The sequence below is a fragment of the Raphanus sativus genome, chromosome 6 (genome assembly GCF_000801105.2).
Source record: "Raphanus sativus cultivar WK10039 chromosome 6, ASM80110v3, whole genome shotgun sequence".
Lineage (NCBI taxonomy): Eukaryota > Viridiplantae > Streptophyta > Magnoliopsida > Brassicales > Brassicaceae > Raphanus > Raphanus sativus.
This window is the reverse complement of record NC_079516.1, coordinates 9,814,587-9,832,531: the sequence shown is the minus strand read 5'-3', so window position 1 is coordinate 9,832,531 and position 17,945 is coordinate 9,814,587. Positions and strand designations below refer to the sequence as shown.

Sequence of the window (17,945 nt, the reverse complement as noted above, 5' to 3'; positions counted from 1 at the left end):
TGAAAATATTTTAAAATATAGACATTCCCGCGCTTTTAAAGCGCGGATCAAATCTCGTAAAATGTTAAAAGGTGTGTTCAGTCCTTTAGCCTTGGCTTTTTTCGTGAGGAGACAATAATTTGTGTATAATGAGGCTACTCACTTTATCTTGGATCCTTGATTGCGAACCGGTGGATTGTTATTAGGTCTTTCCTTGCCAACACAATTCTCCCTTGTCTGATTTCAAAGAAGAAGACCTCCAAACACACACACATATACAACCCATCCCCAAAACACACCATGAATCCAAAGGGAAGAAAGTTAACCTTGGTTTACAAATCAGGGCGGGGATTTGAGTTTCTGGAAACAGATTGAGAGTCAAAAGTCTAGCTGGAGGATATGCTTCCTCTCTGAGAAGGTCATCAAAAGTCAAAAGTCTAGCTGGATGATAAACTCAGGTCGTCTATTTTTTTTTTGAGCAACGGTAATAGGGCTCTCTACGTAGTTATGATCAATGGTCAAAGTGAAGTCAACATATTTATTTGTAACACATTTCGGAGTGAAGTCTCGGCACGTTAGGAAATATATCTCTGAACACAAATGATTATATATTGATCACTAGGGTTGGCCCGCCCTACGGGCGGGAAATTATAAAAAAAACTATTTTTTTTTTGAAAAAGAACAAAAACTATTTTATATGAATTTATATAATTTTATGAAGTATTTTAAAAGATATTTTATATTGAAAATGATATTATAAATAAATAATGAACAAAATTCTGAGATCATATTGTAATTTATAATAACATATTTGGTTTGAACTTAATTCATGTGTAACCTTTCTTATATTTCACAAATATAATGCAAGTACAATAAAACCTTCATAAATTAATAATGTTGGGACTACACCAAAACTATAATTTTTTATTAATTTATAGAGATTATTAATTTATCGAGATATTAATTAAACCAAAAACTCAATTTTGAACTATGAAATTATATTAATTAATAGAGATATTAATCTATCGATTATTAATTTAGAGAGGTTATACTGTATAATGTCTTTAACGGTTCTTGCTCCCAACACAAATATGCTTCGCGCGGGATGTGGTATTTTGGCAAATGTATATTTTATGTTTGTTTCTAGATTAATCAGGTTATTTCATGTTTGGTTGGAACCAATGTTTCGCACGATGCTTTTGTGAATGGTGTAATATCTAATTTTAAAATGGAGATTAATATATGCATGTGTTATTGTTTACTTTTGACGTAGGATAGTTGTGTGATTTAGAGCAAAGTAAAAGTTTTTGCCCGATTCTTTTGGGAGTGGTGCAATTTCCTAAATGATTTTCACAAAAAAGTAAAGAAATAAACATCGATACTTAAATTTTACATTAATATTTTTATTAATCCAATGTATATATATGTCATCAATTTTAGTGAGTAATAGATCATGATCCGCGCGACCGCGCGGATTTTATTTTTCATTTTTAACACAATATATATTCTATAATAGTTAATACAATTTGGAGTTTGTCCTTTTCACATAATATGATTTTACATAATTTCGAGTTTGTCCAAAACGTATTGTTTAAGAACAATGTTAAAACTTTTCTTTTTCTATTAATAGTTTTTCATTGGTGTATTAGAGATATAACTGTATGGTGAAAAATGCTAATATAATATCAACCAATACAATTTTTTGACATTGTGTTTTTTGAGAATTTTTCTGAATATTTTGTGAATGTCCAATGATGAATACGAAGGCAAGTACTCATACACACATTTTAGTGGGAGGAAATGAATATTTTCTAACCTATTAAGTTAGATATAATAAATACAAAATCTCATAACACCGAGATTTTAGGTATAGTAGAATAAACTTGGAGAAGAGGGTTTTTCATATTCATGATTTTTCAAATCTGGCAATTTGATTGTGAATATTTGACTGTAACCGAGATTTTAGGCATATTAGACTTAACTTGGTGAAGAGGTTTTCCAATAATCGATTTTTTTAAGTATAAATTGATGTTTCTGTTATTGAAATTAGTGTATATTCAAAGCAAACCTCGATTATTTGAGCATCAAAGAAAATATATTCTGATATCTTTAGTATTGAGTTTCAAAGGTTCTGTATCAAGCTATTTAAAATTTAAAGATTCATCAGTATTTGATGCCAAATAATTGTTTTTAATTAAAAGGGGTTTTGTGTTTAAGATAATTATAGTTTGATGATGGGAGGAAACATGTTCTTAAGTTATTTGGTTAATTGAATCAATTGATTTAGGAGATAACCAGACCAAAATAGTCAAAATTGTATAATGACTGGCTAAGGATTCGCGTAATATTTGTATTTTTTTGTCATCCTACTCGTGTACTATTTATATTTTTAATAACATGTGTAATGTTTATTTTTATTTCTATCTATTTTTATTTTTATTTTCAAGAACCCAGACTCGTGTAATATTTATATTGGAGACATTTATTGTATTCATTTGACTATAATAAAATAGAGAGATTGTTATATTTGTACTATGATATAATATAAATATGATAATATGAGTATACTCTAACGAAAATAATAGATATTTTGTTTAATAGATGTATATAATGTAAGACATAGATCTTATAGTGAAGTAAAATGATAGATGGTTGATAATAAACTCTTTAAGGAAATATTTAAATGAAAGGTTAGACTAAAAATAATAATGTGATGTCCAACTTAAAAATCCACCTAGAAGAAGTTATAATGTTTCTGTTTTAATAAGATAGATTTTAAAATGCATAGCTTATTTTAAATTAAAAATAATCTTAATATTCACAGTGCATATTTTGTTATTCTTTTTTATAGATTACGTTTATCTAAAATAGTATTGAATAAATGTTCATGAATACATAATAGAATTTAGATTTTAGTATAAAACATGGTTTACGTTTTCGTTCTTAAACGTTTTTTTTCTTGTATACTTTGATAATTTATTTTTCAGTGTGCAAATAGAATACATACCAGCTAAAGCTACAAATGATGTTCAAATACTTCAAATTTCAATTATAATACAAATTTCCGATTAAATATGCAACTAAAATACTTAAACTTACAATTATATATTTGAATATATTATTTAGTTTTGGATAATTCTGTTATCTTAGTTTAATTTCTACTTGGTATTATGGTATATCTCCATTTTGTTTTATCTAGCATATCATTTGTTTTTTTTAAACTTGAAATGTTAGTAAAAGCTGTGAATTTTTTTTTTTGAAAAAAAAGCTGTGAATTTTTTATACTTGTCTTAATGGTTCTTTGGTGGAAATGATGAAACTTGTAAAGTACCTTGTCTATCTGGACGTGCTCGTGTTGGACATTGCGAGTTTATGCGTCCTTGCTGAGTTCCTCGATGTATTTGGTTCTCTGAAGTTATGTTGTTTGCCTCTGCTAGAGACGATATAGGATTTCTCTTCACCATATTTTCGGCAAGGCATACAATGTTGATTCTTTGAAGATCAATTTAGTTTGTCTTCAGATCCTAAAGACACAGAGAGTCATGATTTTTTTTGTCTGCGTTAGTTTCATGTTATAAGACTTGGGATTTGCTTTAATCATTCAAATTAACGTGAGTTTCTAAACTTGATTTTTGTGGATGTTATACTGGGGTAATGAGCCTGCCAACTTGGTCCAAATGTTTTTTCTTTGAACTAAAGCTAAACTAAAAATCGATTGAATTAAATCAGTTCTAAGTGATCTTATATATCTTTGATCTGCTTCAAGCTCTGCATCACCACGTATCTTTTTAGGAGTAGCCAAGCTTTTATGTCAACTACTCATGTTTTTTTTTTGTTTCAGATGATGCTTCCTTCTTACTTTGAACACCTTTGCCGCTAGCTTCAACAGCACACACAGTTTTCTCTTTTACATCTTTATCGCTTATTGTCGGAGCTTTTGTCTTCTCGTTATTCTTAATACTCATGGAGCAGAAACCTTAGAAATTTCAGCATCACTGATTCTTGATACCTTCTTCAAATTAGAACTTGACATTTCATTAACCTTTTTAACAACAGCTGAAACAGTCAGAGTACTCTTTGTTGCTTTGTTATTCTGAGCTTTATCAATGCTTTTAACTCGAACCATCAACAGATCTGACCACCTCACCATCTTTTTTAAGGCCAGATGTTTCAGTATTAACAGAATCACATGGTTGTTGCTTTACAGCCAACACATCTCTCTTTGCAGCAACAGAATTGTCTAGACTTCCTTCTCAGACCCGAAGTCTTAACTTTTTCTGTCTCTCAGATTTCAAATCTCTCCATCCCACAATCTTCTATGCATCCACCGCATCATGATGATCACACCTCTTGCCATGTTTACAGTGATAATGATTTGAGCTCACATGATGATCCCCACGATAACAGTTCCTTAACCTATGGTTTACCTGAGCATGCCAATAGCTCCAGTTTTAGTGTCTCAAATTTAATCTATGATACAGTCGCTTCTTAGAGAGCCAGAAGGACCTAATCAATTTTGATCTTATAATTGTTCAACTGAGGTTTACTTCAGTAGATAAAATGAATATATGCATTTCATTTCACCGCCAAGGAAGCTCATCCTTACCTCTGCAATGACCAAACATACGCACGTAAACTGAGTTGTGAGCTCATAATTCCTCATTCTCTAAGGAGGTGTTAAACGGGCTGACGGAGATAAACAATCAAACATTTGCAATAAACATAATTGCCAAAGACCTCAACTACCATAGATTCAGATGTGAATAATATCATAAATTCAAATGTGAATTAATACCATCTCATCTACCATAATCATAAGCTCTCCGTCCTTCCTCACGTTACTTGCTTCTCGAAAATGGAGGACCTTGTCACAACAGTCTCCCTGCAACGACCATTTTTTCGAATCAGACAGAAGCTGTTGAGGGTTGGCCATAATCGAAACACCGATCGAAGAGACCGGCTCAGTTAGCTCTTCAAAAGAGGCGGACTCGTCGAACCGGATCAGCAAAGAAGAATCTGTAAGCCTGATAGTGGCTTGCATCATGGTCATCTGAAATATAGTTTGGAATTTATCAGTGCTAATTAACGGAGTGAATTTCAACGGATCATCAGTATCGACTCTACCTAACAGGAAAACCAAAATCAATACTGAACAACATGATCTAGTTCACCTGAAAACACTACCAATGCTAATAAACACGATACAGTTCGCCGAGAAAATAGATCAGAACATATAAGAGTTTTTAAAAAAAGTCAGAAAAAAGATTAAAAACAGAACAACATGATCAAGTTAACCAAAGATTAAACAGGAAGCGGTAAATATTAACTCAGAACAATCGATATATAGATGGAAACGGAAAAGATCACTCATGTTAACAAAGCCACCCACATAAGCTCCTCACCACGTTTGACATTTGTAGCCTCCCAGTAACGAAGCAGCCTGGCCTACCAATGAACACCGACCGGACTTCAAGTCAGAAAAAAACAACCTCAAATTAGCCATTAAAAGAAATGTGTAGTAAGATATGAGTATGAGAAAGATGAGTAGCAGAAAGATTGTGGAGATCGTGATCCGCAGAAGAGAGATACTAACCTTTTTATACCGAAATCATCGAAGGAACAATGCAACTGAAGCTATCGTAGTGGGATTATGAATTAATGGGATTAAAGACAGAGTAATCACAACGCCGTCGGTTACCGGAACTGAATCGGCACAGCCTTCCGCCGTAGAAAAAGCAACGAAAACCACAAACCATAGATTAGGGTTCACGCAGATTAGGTCGTCTCTGGACCGAAGAAAACATCTTGCGCTTAAGCCCAAACAAAAGACCGGAAGAGAGCCATGGCCGCATCATCGTTCAGAGGTTTCGAAGAGGAAGACATGTGAATTGAAGTGAATGATTAGGGTTGGGGATATGGGCCACGATAAACTAACGAAAGACAAAGCCCAAAACCCACCTCAATTATCCAATACGCAGCATTTCGTTAATCTGACGTGTCAAGCTGTGGAGTTGCGAATTTCTGAGCTGTCATGATATGGCTTCACAGGAGGGATGAAAACAGTTCTTTATATATAAAGATAGTAGATAAAAACTCCCTCGCCGTTTAGGTAATATTTTATTATAATTGGAAAGTTTTGTTTCTGTTCACTAAAACAATCATAATTAACCTTGTTGAAAATGCATATATAATTAAGCTTTTTCATTTGAATTTTCTATTTCATTTATCACTTAACAAAAGTTATCAAATATTATTTAACTGCTAAAGCATCATAGATTTTCAATTAAAAACGGGAATTCGGCCAAAAAAAAGCACGAACTTTACACGAATTGCCAAAATAAACATGTATTCGAGTCTGGCCAATAAAATCCTAAACTTTCGTTGATTTTTTTAGTTTATTAAGAAACTTACGATTGACTGACCAAAATAACAAACCGTTAACCGATAGTTAAAACTGTGTTAACCCACCGTTAAATACTACCATTTAGTGAAACGACGTCGTTTCATTCAGTTCTTTTGTTTAAGACAAAACCTTAAAATTGTTGTTGGTTGGACTCGAAACCACACACTCGTGGATGATTGAAATAAAACAAAACATAACCCTAATTTCTCATAAACTCAAAAAATTCTCTAAAAACTTTTGAAAAATCTTTAAATTTCCAAAAAATTGAAAAATAATTATTTTTTTGTAAATTTAATTTTGAAATTAAAAATAAACTTTTTCTTTCTTTAAAAAATCAAAAATCTTTCAAAATTTTCTTTTAAAAATAAAATCCATTTTTTAAAAAAAAAATCAAAGAAAATGCAAAAAATTAAGTTACAATTATCAGCTAAAAATTAAATTTTTTAAAAAGTTGAAAATTTTGGAAGATTTTTTTTTAATAGAAAAATAATTATTTTAGTTTCAAAATTAATTTTATAAAAAAATTATTTATTTTTTCAATTTTTAATTTAATTTTAAATAATTGAAAATTTTGGAAGATTTTTGTTTTTTAAAGAAAAATAATTATTTTAATTTCAAAATTAATTTTATAAAAAAATCTTTATTTTTTCAATTTTTAATTTAAATTTTTAATTTAAATTTTTAAAAATGAATTTTTTTTGGAAATGTTTGATTATTTAAAGAAAAAAATATTTCTAAGTTCAATTTGTTTTTTACAAAATCTTTATTTTTCAATATTTTGTAATTTTAAAGATCTTTTATGTTTTTAGAGAACTTTTTATATTCAGTGAGTACCAAATAAAATTAAATGTGTTTGGAACTATATTGAAAACGCCTTTAGTCCAGTGGTTAAATACATTATCATTTCACCCATGCAACCCGAGTTCGAATCCAGGATTCTTCTTGTTTTTATTTTCAGATCATGTAAAACAAAAACGACGTCGTTTCAGTTAACGGAATAATAAACGACGTCAATTTTTTCTGTTAAGTTTGCTAACGGCATGCTAAATTGGCAAGTCAGTAAAGACATTGTTAATAAATATTAAAGTCAATGAAAAATTTGTTATTTTTTTGCCAGTTCAAAAGTTCAGGTTTATTTTGGCAATTCGTGCAAAGTTCGTGATTTTTTTGGCCGAATTCCCATTAAAAAACCGATCAACAAATTATTAATTAATTTATATATCTTATATTTTTTTTTATAATTCGATTAGCTCTGATATGGGATTCCTAACGATCACTTTATAACTCTACCAATTTAATTATGAACTAGTGAATAACAACAAACATCCAATTTTGTAGATGTTTCTTTAAAATTTAATATAAAACGGTGTAAACTTCTTTCTTTATTTTTGATAAGAAAAAACTTTAGCACAACAATTACATTTAGTTTTTAGCATAAGATAAAAACTACATTTTTTCTGTTCTTAGTTGGTCGGAGAATATTAATCTTTAGCACAACAGCAAATGTTGCCATGACCCCTAGGACTAGCTTGGCATAAGCCGATGGTCTCCGGTGGAAACTCAGGTGGTCCACACTGACTCTTACAGTCTGGGTTGCTCACACACAGACCTTTGTAGACACAATGTGAAGGATGAGCAGCATTCTCTCTTACATCTATCAGTTCACCAACATATAAACAATAATTTCAGAAAAATAGAAAAAGAAATTTCAAAATATATAACTCTTGATGATATTATAAATTAAAAACGTATCACCTTTTGACTGGCAAGTAACAAGGAGAGAACATAAGACGAAGATGACTACAAATTGAAGCTTTGGTAATGCCATTTTATTGGTATAATGTAAATTTCAGTTTTCAATTTTTTTTCTTTGTTCATGATGAAGAAAGTAAAGAGCAAGAATATGCGTATTAATACGAGGGAGACAGAGTAACCGATCAGGTCTATCTGTATTGTTTATTGTGTTAGAGATATATTGAGATTTCTGTTTAAGTGGATGAAATCTTTGAAAAGGTGACACAAATCTTCCTTTTCAAAAGAAAATATTGTATATATACTCAATTAGCAAGGAAAATTTATTTAATTGATTTGGTATACTAGTAACTTTTTCTTTATAAAGAAAATTAATGTTATAAAAATATAGACCTGATCTAAGATTTATTCAGTCTTACAAAATTCAGATTTGTTCACACGTTTGAGAGATCCAAATCCTCTTATATATTAATTGAGATATTACTTTAGTGATTTTGCTTATGTGTCATTCATAATAGAACTCTCTAATTAATCATTTTAATTTGATTTATTGAAATGTTTTTATTTTTTTCGTTTATTTAATCAGTTACAAAAGAAACCAAATTAAGAATAATCTTATATCAATAGCTAAACAAATCATACTTAGCAAAAATGATTTAACAAATACATATTTTAGGAAATTATATCATCAATGCTCAATTTTACTATATTTTAATATATCCAATTATATGTAATTAGCATTTTAGCGTTTGTTAAGTTACAAAAGATTAGATTAAAAACATTACAAACAATATTACATATTAGAATTAACTTTAGATTAAATGTTGAAATATAATTTGTGTAAAAATATATTTTATTCATATGTTTAATATATGATTAGGAAATGATAAACAGCATATTTATAGTGTAATACAAATATGAATATATTATGTAAAGATTTGTGCCTTGCGCGGAGTTAGACCTTTCTTAAAATATTAACGTTATTTACTAATATACGGCTTGCACATAGTGAGTTTTTATAAAAAAATGTGTTTTTGAATTTTTTTGATAATAGCAACTGTATGTAAAACATATTTTAATGATTAAATCAAACTAAAATGGTAAAAATGTTTAATTTTATCAATATACATATGGCAAGGATATAATATATATATTGAATGTATATTAAATGAAACTTCCTACTCATATAGATTTATGATCATTTGTATTTTGGTTTAACAAAAAATTAAACTATTGATCACAAAATTTAAATATGAGATTTTTATTGTTTTAATAAGTTATAGTCGTTTTCTAAAATCTAAAAAGTTTCTATATGATTAATGTTTTTTTAATTTATTTTGATAATATAAAATCAAGCAAAATGGTAAATGATATGCAAATGGTTATCAAATCTTTATAATTCAAAATCATCAATTTCCAGATATATTTTAATCACATGAGTTAATTCTTTCGTTTTTAAGGAAATAAGAAATAATATTTTTTGTAGATTACTAATTTTTTTATAGTTATTTAGAGAGAAGTATATTATATGTTTAGATGAACAAACTTAATTTTTGAAGGTTCTAAGAGTGATTCAAGTGAAGTGATGACACAAATCATACCTCTTAAGCTATACTGATTCTTAAATAATATATAAAGGATATTTCATTCCTATAGTTGGTATGTAATATTTTACGATGATCAACTATACATTTTTTAAGGTTTTGAAATGGTATGTAATATTTTATTATCAACTATTCATTCCTATAGTTGGTATGTAATATTTTATTATCAGATCAATACACATAATTTTACGATGATCAACTATACATTTTAAAATTTATGCCTTATTTTCGTATGATAATAGTATCACACTTTTTGGTGCACAAGAACATGATATGATGTAATTGATTTTTATATATTTATTTTCTTCTTTTTGAAATAATTACAATATTATTTTAAAGAAATTTAATTGTACATTTATTGGTATATTATTAAAAATCTTAGTTAAAAATATCCTGTCTGATTGCTTTTATATCTATGTCATTATTATTTAAATTAATTATATACTAACAGTATTGTTTAAATTTAATTCTATACTATATAAAATAAATAAAATGATTAGTTTGATTTACTTACCAAAAAAACTATTTGAATGAACAAGAGAGATTGTTTTGTTTTATGTGTTTTACTCCAATTTAATTATATACATAAAAGTTACCCACTTCTCAATTATTCCATATATTTATTATTTAAAAAATACGCAAACAAAAAAATAATACGTAAAAATAGTTTATATATTTAATATTCATTCCGCGTAAGACGTAAATCTTAACCTAGTTGTAGAGTAAATGGAATGAAAATAAATAAGTGAAAGAGAAAAAGAAAATAAATAGGAAAAATATATTGGTGTAAATGTGTTTACACTAATGTATTTGAGAGTAAATATATTTGTACATTTTTCTCCATTTGATTAGTAGCTAGAGAAAATAAAAATATATGTTTATTTGATTGGTAACTTTTTGGAGTAATCAAAACTAAATGTTTTTTCTCTAGAGAAGTAGAGATTTTTACTCTATAAAAGATTTTTAGGACATATCTAACTGCACCACATTTTTTTTTACTTTAAAATAGAGTAAAATAGAGTATTAAGTAAAAGTTACTTCAATCAAATTTCATATTTTATTTCATAATAGAGTTTACTCCATAAATTACAATAATTTATTTTTATTAGTTAATTGAAAAATGAAATAAAATTAAAATATGTTTACTTAAGTAATTTATTTTTATTTTTCATTAAAAATGCAGTAGTTTATTTGTCCATAAATATTGTTTACTCCATTTTTGGATGTGAAAATGAAGTTTTTAACTCCATTTTGTCCATAAATAATTTATTTTTATTAGTTAATTGAAAATGAAGTAAAATTAAAATATGTTTACTTAAGTAATTTATTTTTATTTTTTCATTAAAAATGCAGTAGTTTATTTGTCATATTTGTTTGCAACGATATAACATCTGTAATTATTTTTTATCTGTAATTATTTTTGTTTTGTATATGTTTTTTTGCTTAAACAAATTTGTATATGTTTCCATATGTTTGATTGTGTATATTTTGTATTGTTGTTTGATATATTAATAGAAGCAATCTAAAACGGTTTAGCTATTTAAAATTTTAAAGTTAAATATATGAATTTAGTTGCATTTGTATCGAATCAATTATTAAGAAGAGTTTTTTGCTGAGAAATTCTTTTGGCAAGAGAGTACTTATAGTGATGCGAAAGAATATTCTTCCTCTCCAAACCTTAATGAAAGGATTATTTAAAAAAAATCAGTTATAAAAAATATTTGGATGTTACCGAAAAATTAGTGATGTTATATGTGTGTGTATATATATATATTTCTAAAATTTTACAATTTTAAATGAGAATATTTATTCAATATTTATTTATACAAATATACTGATTTAAAGTCGACTAACCAAATTCTAGTTTTTGTTTTGATTTGAAACAGTTGGATTGAAAAAAAAATTAAGAAAACCGATGCTAGAAAATGTTCAAAAATAAAATACTGATCTTGATTAAATATATTGTCTTCTACCAAAATAGCCTGAGATAATTGAATTTTAATATTCTGGTGATTCAAATTGGGAAGCAATTTATGTTCTTTTTTCTTATTTTGAAAGCTAAAGCAACTTATGTTATGAGTCACTTATGACCATAGAAAACTGAAAGATATAATGTCACGTTCGAGAAACTTTGTAAACATAGGGTTATGTTCGATGAAATCAATCTAGGATGATTAGTGTATGTGGGTTATGTTTAATGAAATCAATCCGGGGATGATTAGTGTATACGAAGAGAAATCGTTGCTCTGGTCTGTAGTTAATAATATTATTATTAGGTCGTTTTTTTTTTTTGAAAAAAAGCTTTACTTTATATAAAAAAAGGCCCGAAGGCAATTTGTTTGGGTCTAGCCCATTACATCAAGCTTTCATAATAGATAATTGACGGGCTGTAGCCCAAGAGGAAATGCATTTGAACCAGTAACCATTTAAAAATTGAAGGGTCACGGAATAGTCTTTCATCGATCAACTTTGGAGTCATCGCTGGAGAAGTTTCGACGAGAGGAGAAGGTTAGTAAACCTGATTCCGGATAATCTGTTTCTGATCAGTAACTCCGCTTGCTTAGCCAAGGAGGCTGATGATCGGAAGTGCTGCTTATGGATTCTGTTATTTCTCTCTTTCCACAAGAGATATATTGAAGCTTGCCAAGCCAAATAGACTAGGAGGCGCTCGTGTTTCGGAGCAGTCGATGTCTGCATGCAGTTGAGTTCTGAGGCCCAATCCCGAGATGGTTGCCACTGCGCCTTTGCCGCTAGTTCTGTCCATAGACTCCAAGAGTAGGGGCATTCAAAGTACATGTGATCCCTTGTTTCTAGTGAAGCATTGCAGAGTACACAAGCAGAATCAATTTGAATTCCCCATCTAAGCATCCTTTCTTTTGTAGGACATCTGTCTAGCACAGTCAACCATGTGAGGAAGTTATGGCGCGGGATTCCTCGTTTGGACCAGACAGCTCCACTCCAGGGGACAAGAGGCTGGTGGTCTTTGATGAGGTTATAGATCATTCCCGTCGAGTAGGTTGGCAGCAGTGTTCCTTGCGGTCTACATTCATACACGTCACTTGTCTCAGTCAGCGTGACGGTTGAGAGATGAATGTGAAGAGAGAGTTGATTTTCAGAGCGCGGATGCGGGAGGAGCCAGTGACCGTCCCTATAAAGGTCGTGAAGAGTAGCTGAGTGTCGTATGCCAAGAGTAGTAGTTGGAGGGAGTCCAAAAAACTGCCTCAAGTTGCCAAACGGGCTCCAATTATCAGACCAAAACAGAGTTTCTCGGCCATTACCGGGTGAGAGTTTAATCCAATTGTAAGCGTAGTCCCTAACCCTTAGGATTTTCTTAGTAGCTGATGAGTGTGTTTGCTTCTCCTTGATGGTCCACAGATTGCTGACTCTACCGGAGAGAATTTTCTTTATGAACCAAGCGACCCATATGGAGCCAGCTCTGAAGAAGAGTAGCCACAACAGCTTGATCGAGCAGGCTCTGTTCCACGCAACCAAGTCTCTGATTCCGAGTCCGCCTTCATTCTTTGCCAAGGTAACCGTCTCCCATGCCACTTTTGCTGAGTGATTTCCTTCCGAGGTTCCTTTCCATAGATACGCACCACACAGAGAGTGTATAATTTTGATGCACTTTTTGGAATAGCAAAAGTAGCACACCAGAAATTCGAGATGCCCGCAATAACTGTATTGATCAGTAGCAGCCTTCCTGCAAACGATAGCGTTTTTGCAGTCCAACTATTGATCTTGCTTTTAACTTGTTGAATCAGGGGTTCGCAGTTGGCTAGGCTTAGCTTCTTTGTGCAGAGGGGGACTCCCAAGTATCTGATGGGAGAGTGCCTTGCGTGAGACCACATTGGGAGAGGATCTGTTCTATGTCCGGCTGCTGTACCCCACACGCAAAGAAGCATGTTTTTGAGATGCTAACAGATAGACCAGATAGCTGTTTGAAGTTCTCTAAGACCTCCAGGACATTCTGTACTGATCTGAGGGAGCCATCACATAAAATAAGTAAGCCATCCGCAAAACATAAGTGTGTTAGTTTTGTTTCTTTGCAAGCATAGTGATAACCAAATTTTCCTTCCTCTGCGGCTTTGTCTAGGAGAAGAGATAGACAGTTCATCGCGATGACAAATAGATAGGGTGAAAGGGGGTCGCCTTGGCGTAGGCCTCTTTTGCTCCTGAAAAATCCCTGAACGGTTCTGTTGAATCCAATCATGAAGCTCGGAGTTGTGATACACGAGTGGATCCATTGTATGAATTGCGCCGGTAAGCTCATGCCCTCGAGACAGTTGAAAATGAAGTTCCAGTTCACCGTGTCAAAAGCCTTCGCTATGTCCACCTTTAAGGTAATTCTACTTGGCCCCTTATCTCTGTGATACCCATGTACTATCTCTGATGCCAGCATAGTATTCTCTACCAGTAAACGCCCCTGGACAAAGGCCGTTTGGTTAGGTAGAATTAGATCCGGTAGAAGTGGCTTGAGTCTTTGAACCAATATCTTTGAGATAAGCTTGTATAGTGTGTTGCAGCAGGATATTGGATGATAGTCGCTAATCGTAGACGCACCAGAGTGTTTGGGGACCAAAGTCAAAATTGTTGAGTTTGTGGCGTGAGGTAGATGGCAAGAAGAGAAGAACGTCTTTATCCCTATGATGACATCAGTGCTTACAATAGACCACGCAGCTTTAAAGAAACCAGAGGTGAGTCCATCAGGTCTTGGTGATTTATTAGGATTGATCTTGAACAGAGTCCTTTTGATGTTTTCCTCTGTAGGCTGCGCTTTCATTGGAGCTTGAGCTTCTGGAGGGCAACGATAATCAGAGAGGCTTTGATACCAGGTGACAGTGGATGTTCTGGTGGGAGGGGTACTAGGTGCAAGGATGTTCTGAAAGTGGGATATCGCTATCTGCCCCATTGCTAAAGGATCTGAGATCTGTTCTCCACTTGCCAGACATAATGATCGGATTGAGTTGAAGGAGTTTCTGAGCTGAGTGAGTCGGTGAAAGAAGGTTGTGTTATGGTCTCCTTCGTTTAGCCAATTGATGCGCGATCTCTGCCTGAAGTAGCTTTCCTCAATGGAGCGGAGGAAAGTTAACTTGGCATGCAATGTTTGCTCCTCTTGGAAGTTTGCTGTTGATGGATCAGTGAGCGCTTTAATCTGCACAATTTGAAGCAAACTGTTAGTTTCCCTTACCCTCTTTTGGATGTTTGAAAATTTATCTTTATTTAATTTTTTTAACACTCTTTTGATCTGTTTCAGTTTCCAGCAGAGATGAGAAAAATCCAAACCAGCCCCGCCGCATTGATTCCAACCCAATCCTACCACCTGGCAGAAATCTGGATGTTTGGTGAGGTAATTGAAAAATTTGAAAGGCTTAGTTCCGGCTCTAGGAAGGTTTACGGCTAGGTCTAGGATATTAGGGCAATGGTCTGATATTTCTGGTGCTAGAAAACTGGCTTGACTGTGAGGGTAGGTAGCAATCCAGGAGTGGTTTACTAACAAACGGTCCAACTTTTTAGCAATAGGGTTTGATGGGGATTTATTGCTCCAGGTGAAGCAAGGACCAAGATAGCAGAGATCAAAGAGGCCTAGCTGCGTGAGGGTATTTCGGAAGTCAGTCATGGGAGGATCAATGTGGTTCACTTGGGGGTTTGAGTGCTCAGCAAAGTGGTGAATCTGGTTGAAATCACCTCCTACAACCCAAGGTTTTGAGTCAAGCTGTAGGAGTTGTTGTACCATTAGAAGATCAACCCAAAGATCAGTTCTCTCATCTGCTGTATTAGCAGCATAAACAGCAGTATAGTTTATCCAATGGGCTCCAGCGAGGTTGATCTCACACGTAAGTGTTTGTCGTGTCTGATGGAGAACAGAGACAGAAGCTGGCACTTTCCATATAACTACTATGCGTCTGTCAGGGTCCGAGGCATGGTTAGAGGTATAACTCCAGTCTTTACAGACCTTTGTCATGACATGGTTTAGCTGCATTTCCTTGATGTGAGTTTCCAAAAAACTCCAAAAAATACTTGATGTTGACCTAACCATATATTTACAGGTTGGTGCTTGTCCGAGTCATTTAGGCCACGGACGTTCCAAAAAAATGTTTTAGCACTCATAGAGACTGTAGGGAGGCCTCCTCGTGAGGATCGAAAGGCTCATCAGCAGTAGAAGGAACAGGGGGTGAGATGGAGGGTTTAGGAGGTGATGGGGAGAAGGCGGAGAAGGAGAACTTTGAGTGGTTTGAAGGGTCAAAAAAATCTAGTTGAACTTTGAGTGGTTTGAAGGGGATTTATTATTAGGTCGTTGATATGTTGTATTTGTCGATGGTAAAATTAGATTAGTTAGGAATAATTGTATAATAGAAATAGGTGCACGTTTAATTTTTAAAATTATATCCTATTTTTTTTATTTGAAGAGACCATTTTAAAAGAAACATTTAGTCCATATGTTTATTACAAGTGCGTCATTTCTTACGTGGCAACTCCATACTTCATCTTAGAACATTTTTTAAAAGCCCATCCTTACCTAGAATATTCACCTTTCATGTCACTCTAACGGACATATATTATATGTCTCATATTATTCACCAAACTGGCATATCATTCTTTGACTGAATTTTTTATTAGTTCGTGACCGTTACGACTATACACATATGGAAACAATGTCAAAACATCATCTTACGTATCAGTTACAAACTTACAATATTTAAAGTGATATGTGGACTCATATAATATCGATGGATAGTTACTATATAAAATGAGAATCATTATTACCATGATAATGATACTATAATATTTTATGGTTCGTATTGCTTTAAAAAATAAGACTATGGTTAGTCTAAAATTCATACGATGTTTGTTATAACCACCATTTGGTCCTATGTTAAAATATTATATTTAGGTGCATGCTTATAAACATAGCTAGGGCATATGTAATGTATTGAATTCTTCAAAATAATTTTTTCAATTTCAAAATACTATGGTTTCCGGAGATCTTGATTCATATCAATTAATCTTTGATTGATCACAGCTTTAGAAATAATATGATTTACCACCAAATTTATATTTTAGTATCATCTCTTATATATTATTTTAGGATCATTAGAAATAAGTAACATTTAGTTCATGTGTGATTTACAAATGTGCCATTTCCTTGGTGTCGTCACCACAAACTTTCTCACCATCTATTTTCAAAACCCCTTAGTTAACTAGACTAATTACAATAACTTGCCATTGGTCATTACATTGAAACTTAACTAATATACTCTAACCTTTTACTTATTGACTAACCAAATAAGTCATGTCTACGATTTATGGTTTCAGTTATTATTTACCATATGCTATTACACGGTTTAATTATGATGCATTCCGTTATTCTGTACATGGTTTTCGCATTATTATTTACCAAACCAGAAATATGGTAAATACGATTGTTTGTTTCAGTCTTACCAGAGACCAAAAATACTCTGGAACATACTCTATTATACAGTTTTTGGCTTTCATGATTAAACCGTACATGGTTAAATACTATTTTGATTATTAGATGACTTTTTATGAAGTTTACAAAGTTTTTCACTATACGACCAATACGACCGTTAAAAACATAGTTTAAAATCATTACAATTGAGTAGAATATTTTAAAAGCATAATTTGAAATTATTATAATTGAGTAGAATATTTTGTTATCATCAAATAATCCAGAATCATTATTTTCATGTAATATTAAGGGATTATGTATTTTGTATGATTCGATGCTCTAATATACAAAATCATTCATATTTGAGGCTCTAAATCATATGGTTTGCCTAAGTATATAAAATACAATTTTGGACCAATGATGCTGACATGTTGTAACTTAAAACCATAATATAAAATCGTAACTTGATTTCATCAAATCAAGACATCCATTTATGTAATCATCAAAATCATTGTAAGTTATGTTTTAATGCTGATTTTAAATTAGCCAAGTTTGATGCAAGTTATTTTTAAAAGAATCTGATACTAATTAACTGAAGAAGTTAAAACGTGCGTTAACCTTGGCCATTTATTCAGCCTGATATATTTTCGTAAAGTTAGAACTATGAATTCTCAATCACAGAGTTCCTTGCTGTAAAAACCCACATGATTTTAAACAATCTTCTTATGTTAATTATGTCATTAATTAGCTTAATTATGCTTTTGATTCGTTTATAATAAATAAAAGATCTTCAATCCTC

General features: G+C 31.7%; 2 protein-coding genes across 8 annotated transcripts; both read right to left on the bottom strand.

Moving 5' to 3' along the window:
* Positions 1–3,540: 3,540 nt before the first annotated feature.
* LOC108810220 (uncharacterized) lies at positions 3,541–5,884 on the bottom strand. Of its 7 annotated transcripts, XR_008935600.1 has the most exons (5): positions 5,573–5,883; positions 5,382–5,446; positions 4,775–5,029; positions 4,527–4,587; positions 3,546–4,406 (listed from the first exon to the last, which is right to left on the bottom strand). XR_008935600.1 is itself a non-coding variant. In XM_056988525.1 (4 exons), the coding sequence occupies exons 2-4, from the start codon at positions 5,391–5,393 to the stop codon at positions 4,582–4,584; spliced, it is 273 nt and encodes a 90-aa protein (XP_056844505.1). In that variant the 5' UTR covers positions 5,394–5,446; positions 5,573–5,882; the 3' UTR covers positions 3,541–4,581. The 7 variants fall into 7 exon arrangements, 3 of the variants coding, with proteins under 3 accessions (XP_056844505.1, XP_056844503.1, XP_056844504.1); XM_056988525.1 differs by having other exon boundaries at positions 3,541–4,587; positions 5,573–5,882; XM_056988523.1 differs by lacking the exon at positions 4,527–4,587 and having other exon boundaries at positions 3,543–4,406.
* A 1,909-nt stretch (positions 5,885–7,793) lies between these two features.
* On the bottom strand, positions 7,794–8,291 carry LOC130496672 (defensin-like protein 275). The gene is made up of 2 exons (XM_056988949.1): positions 8,138–8,291; positions 7,794–8,036 (listed from the first exon to the last, which is right to left on the bottom strand). The coding sequence occupies exons 1-2, from the start codon at positions 8,208–8,210 to the stop codon at positions 7,864–7,866; spliced, it is 246 nt and encodes an 81-aa protein (XP_056844929.1). The 5' UTR covers positions 8,211–8,291; the 3' UTR covers positions 7,794–7,863.
* Positions 8,292–17,945: the final 9,654 nt, after the last annotated feature.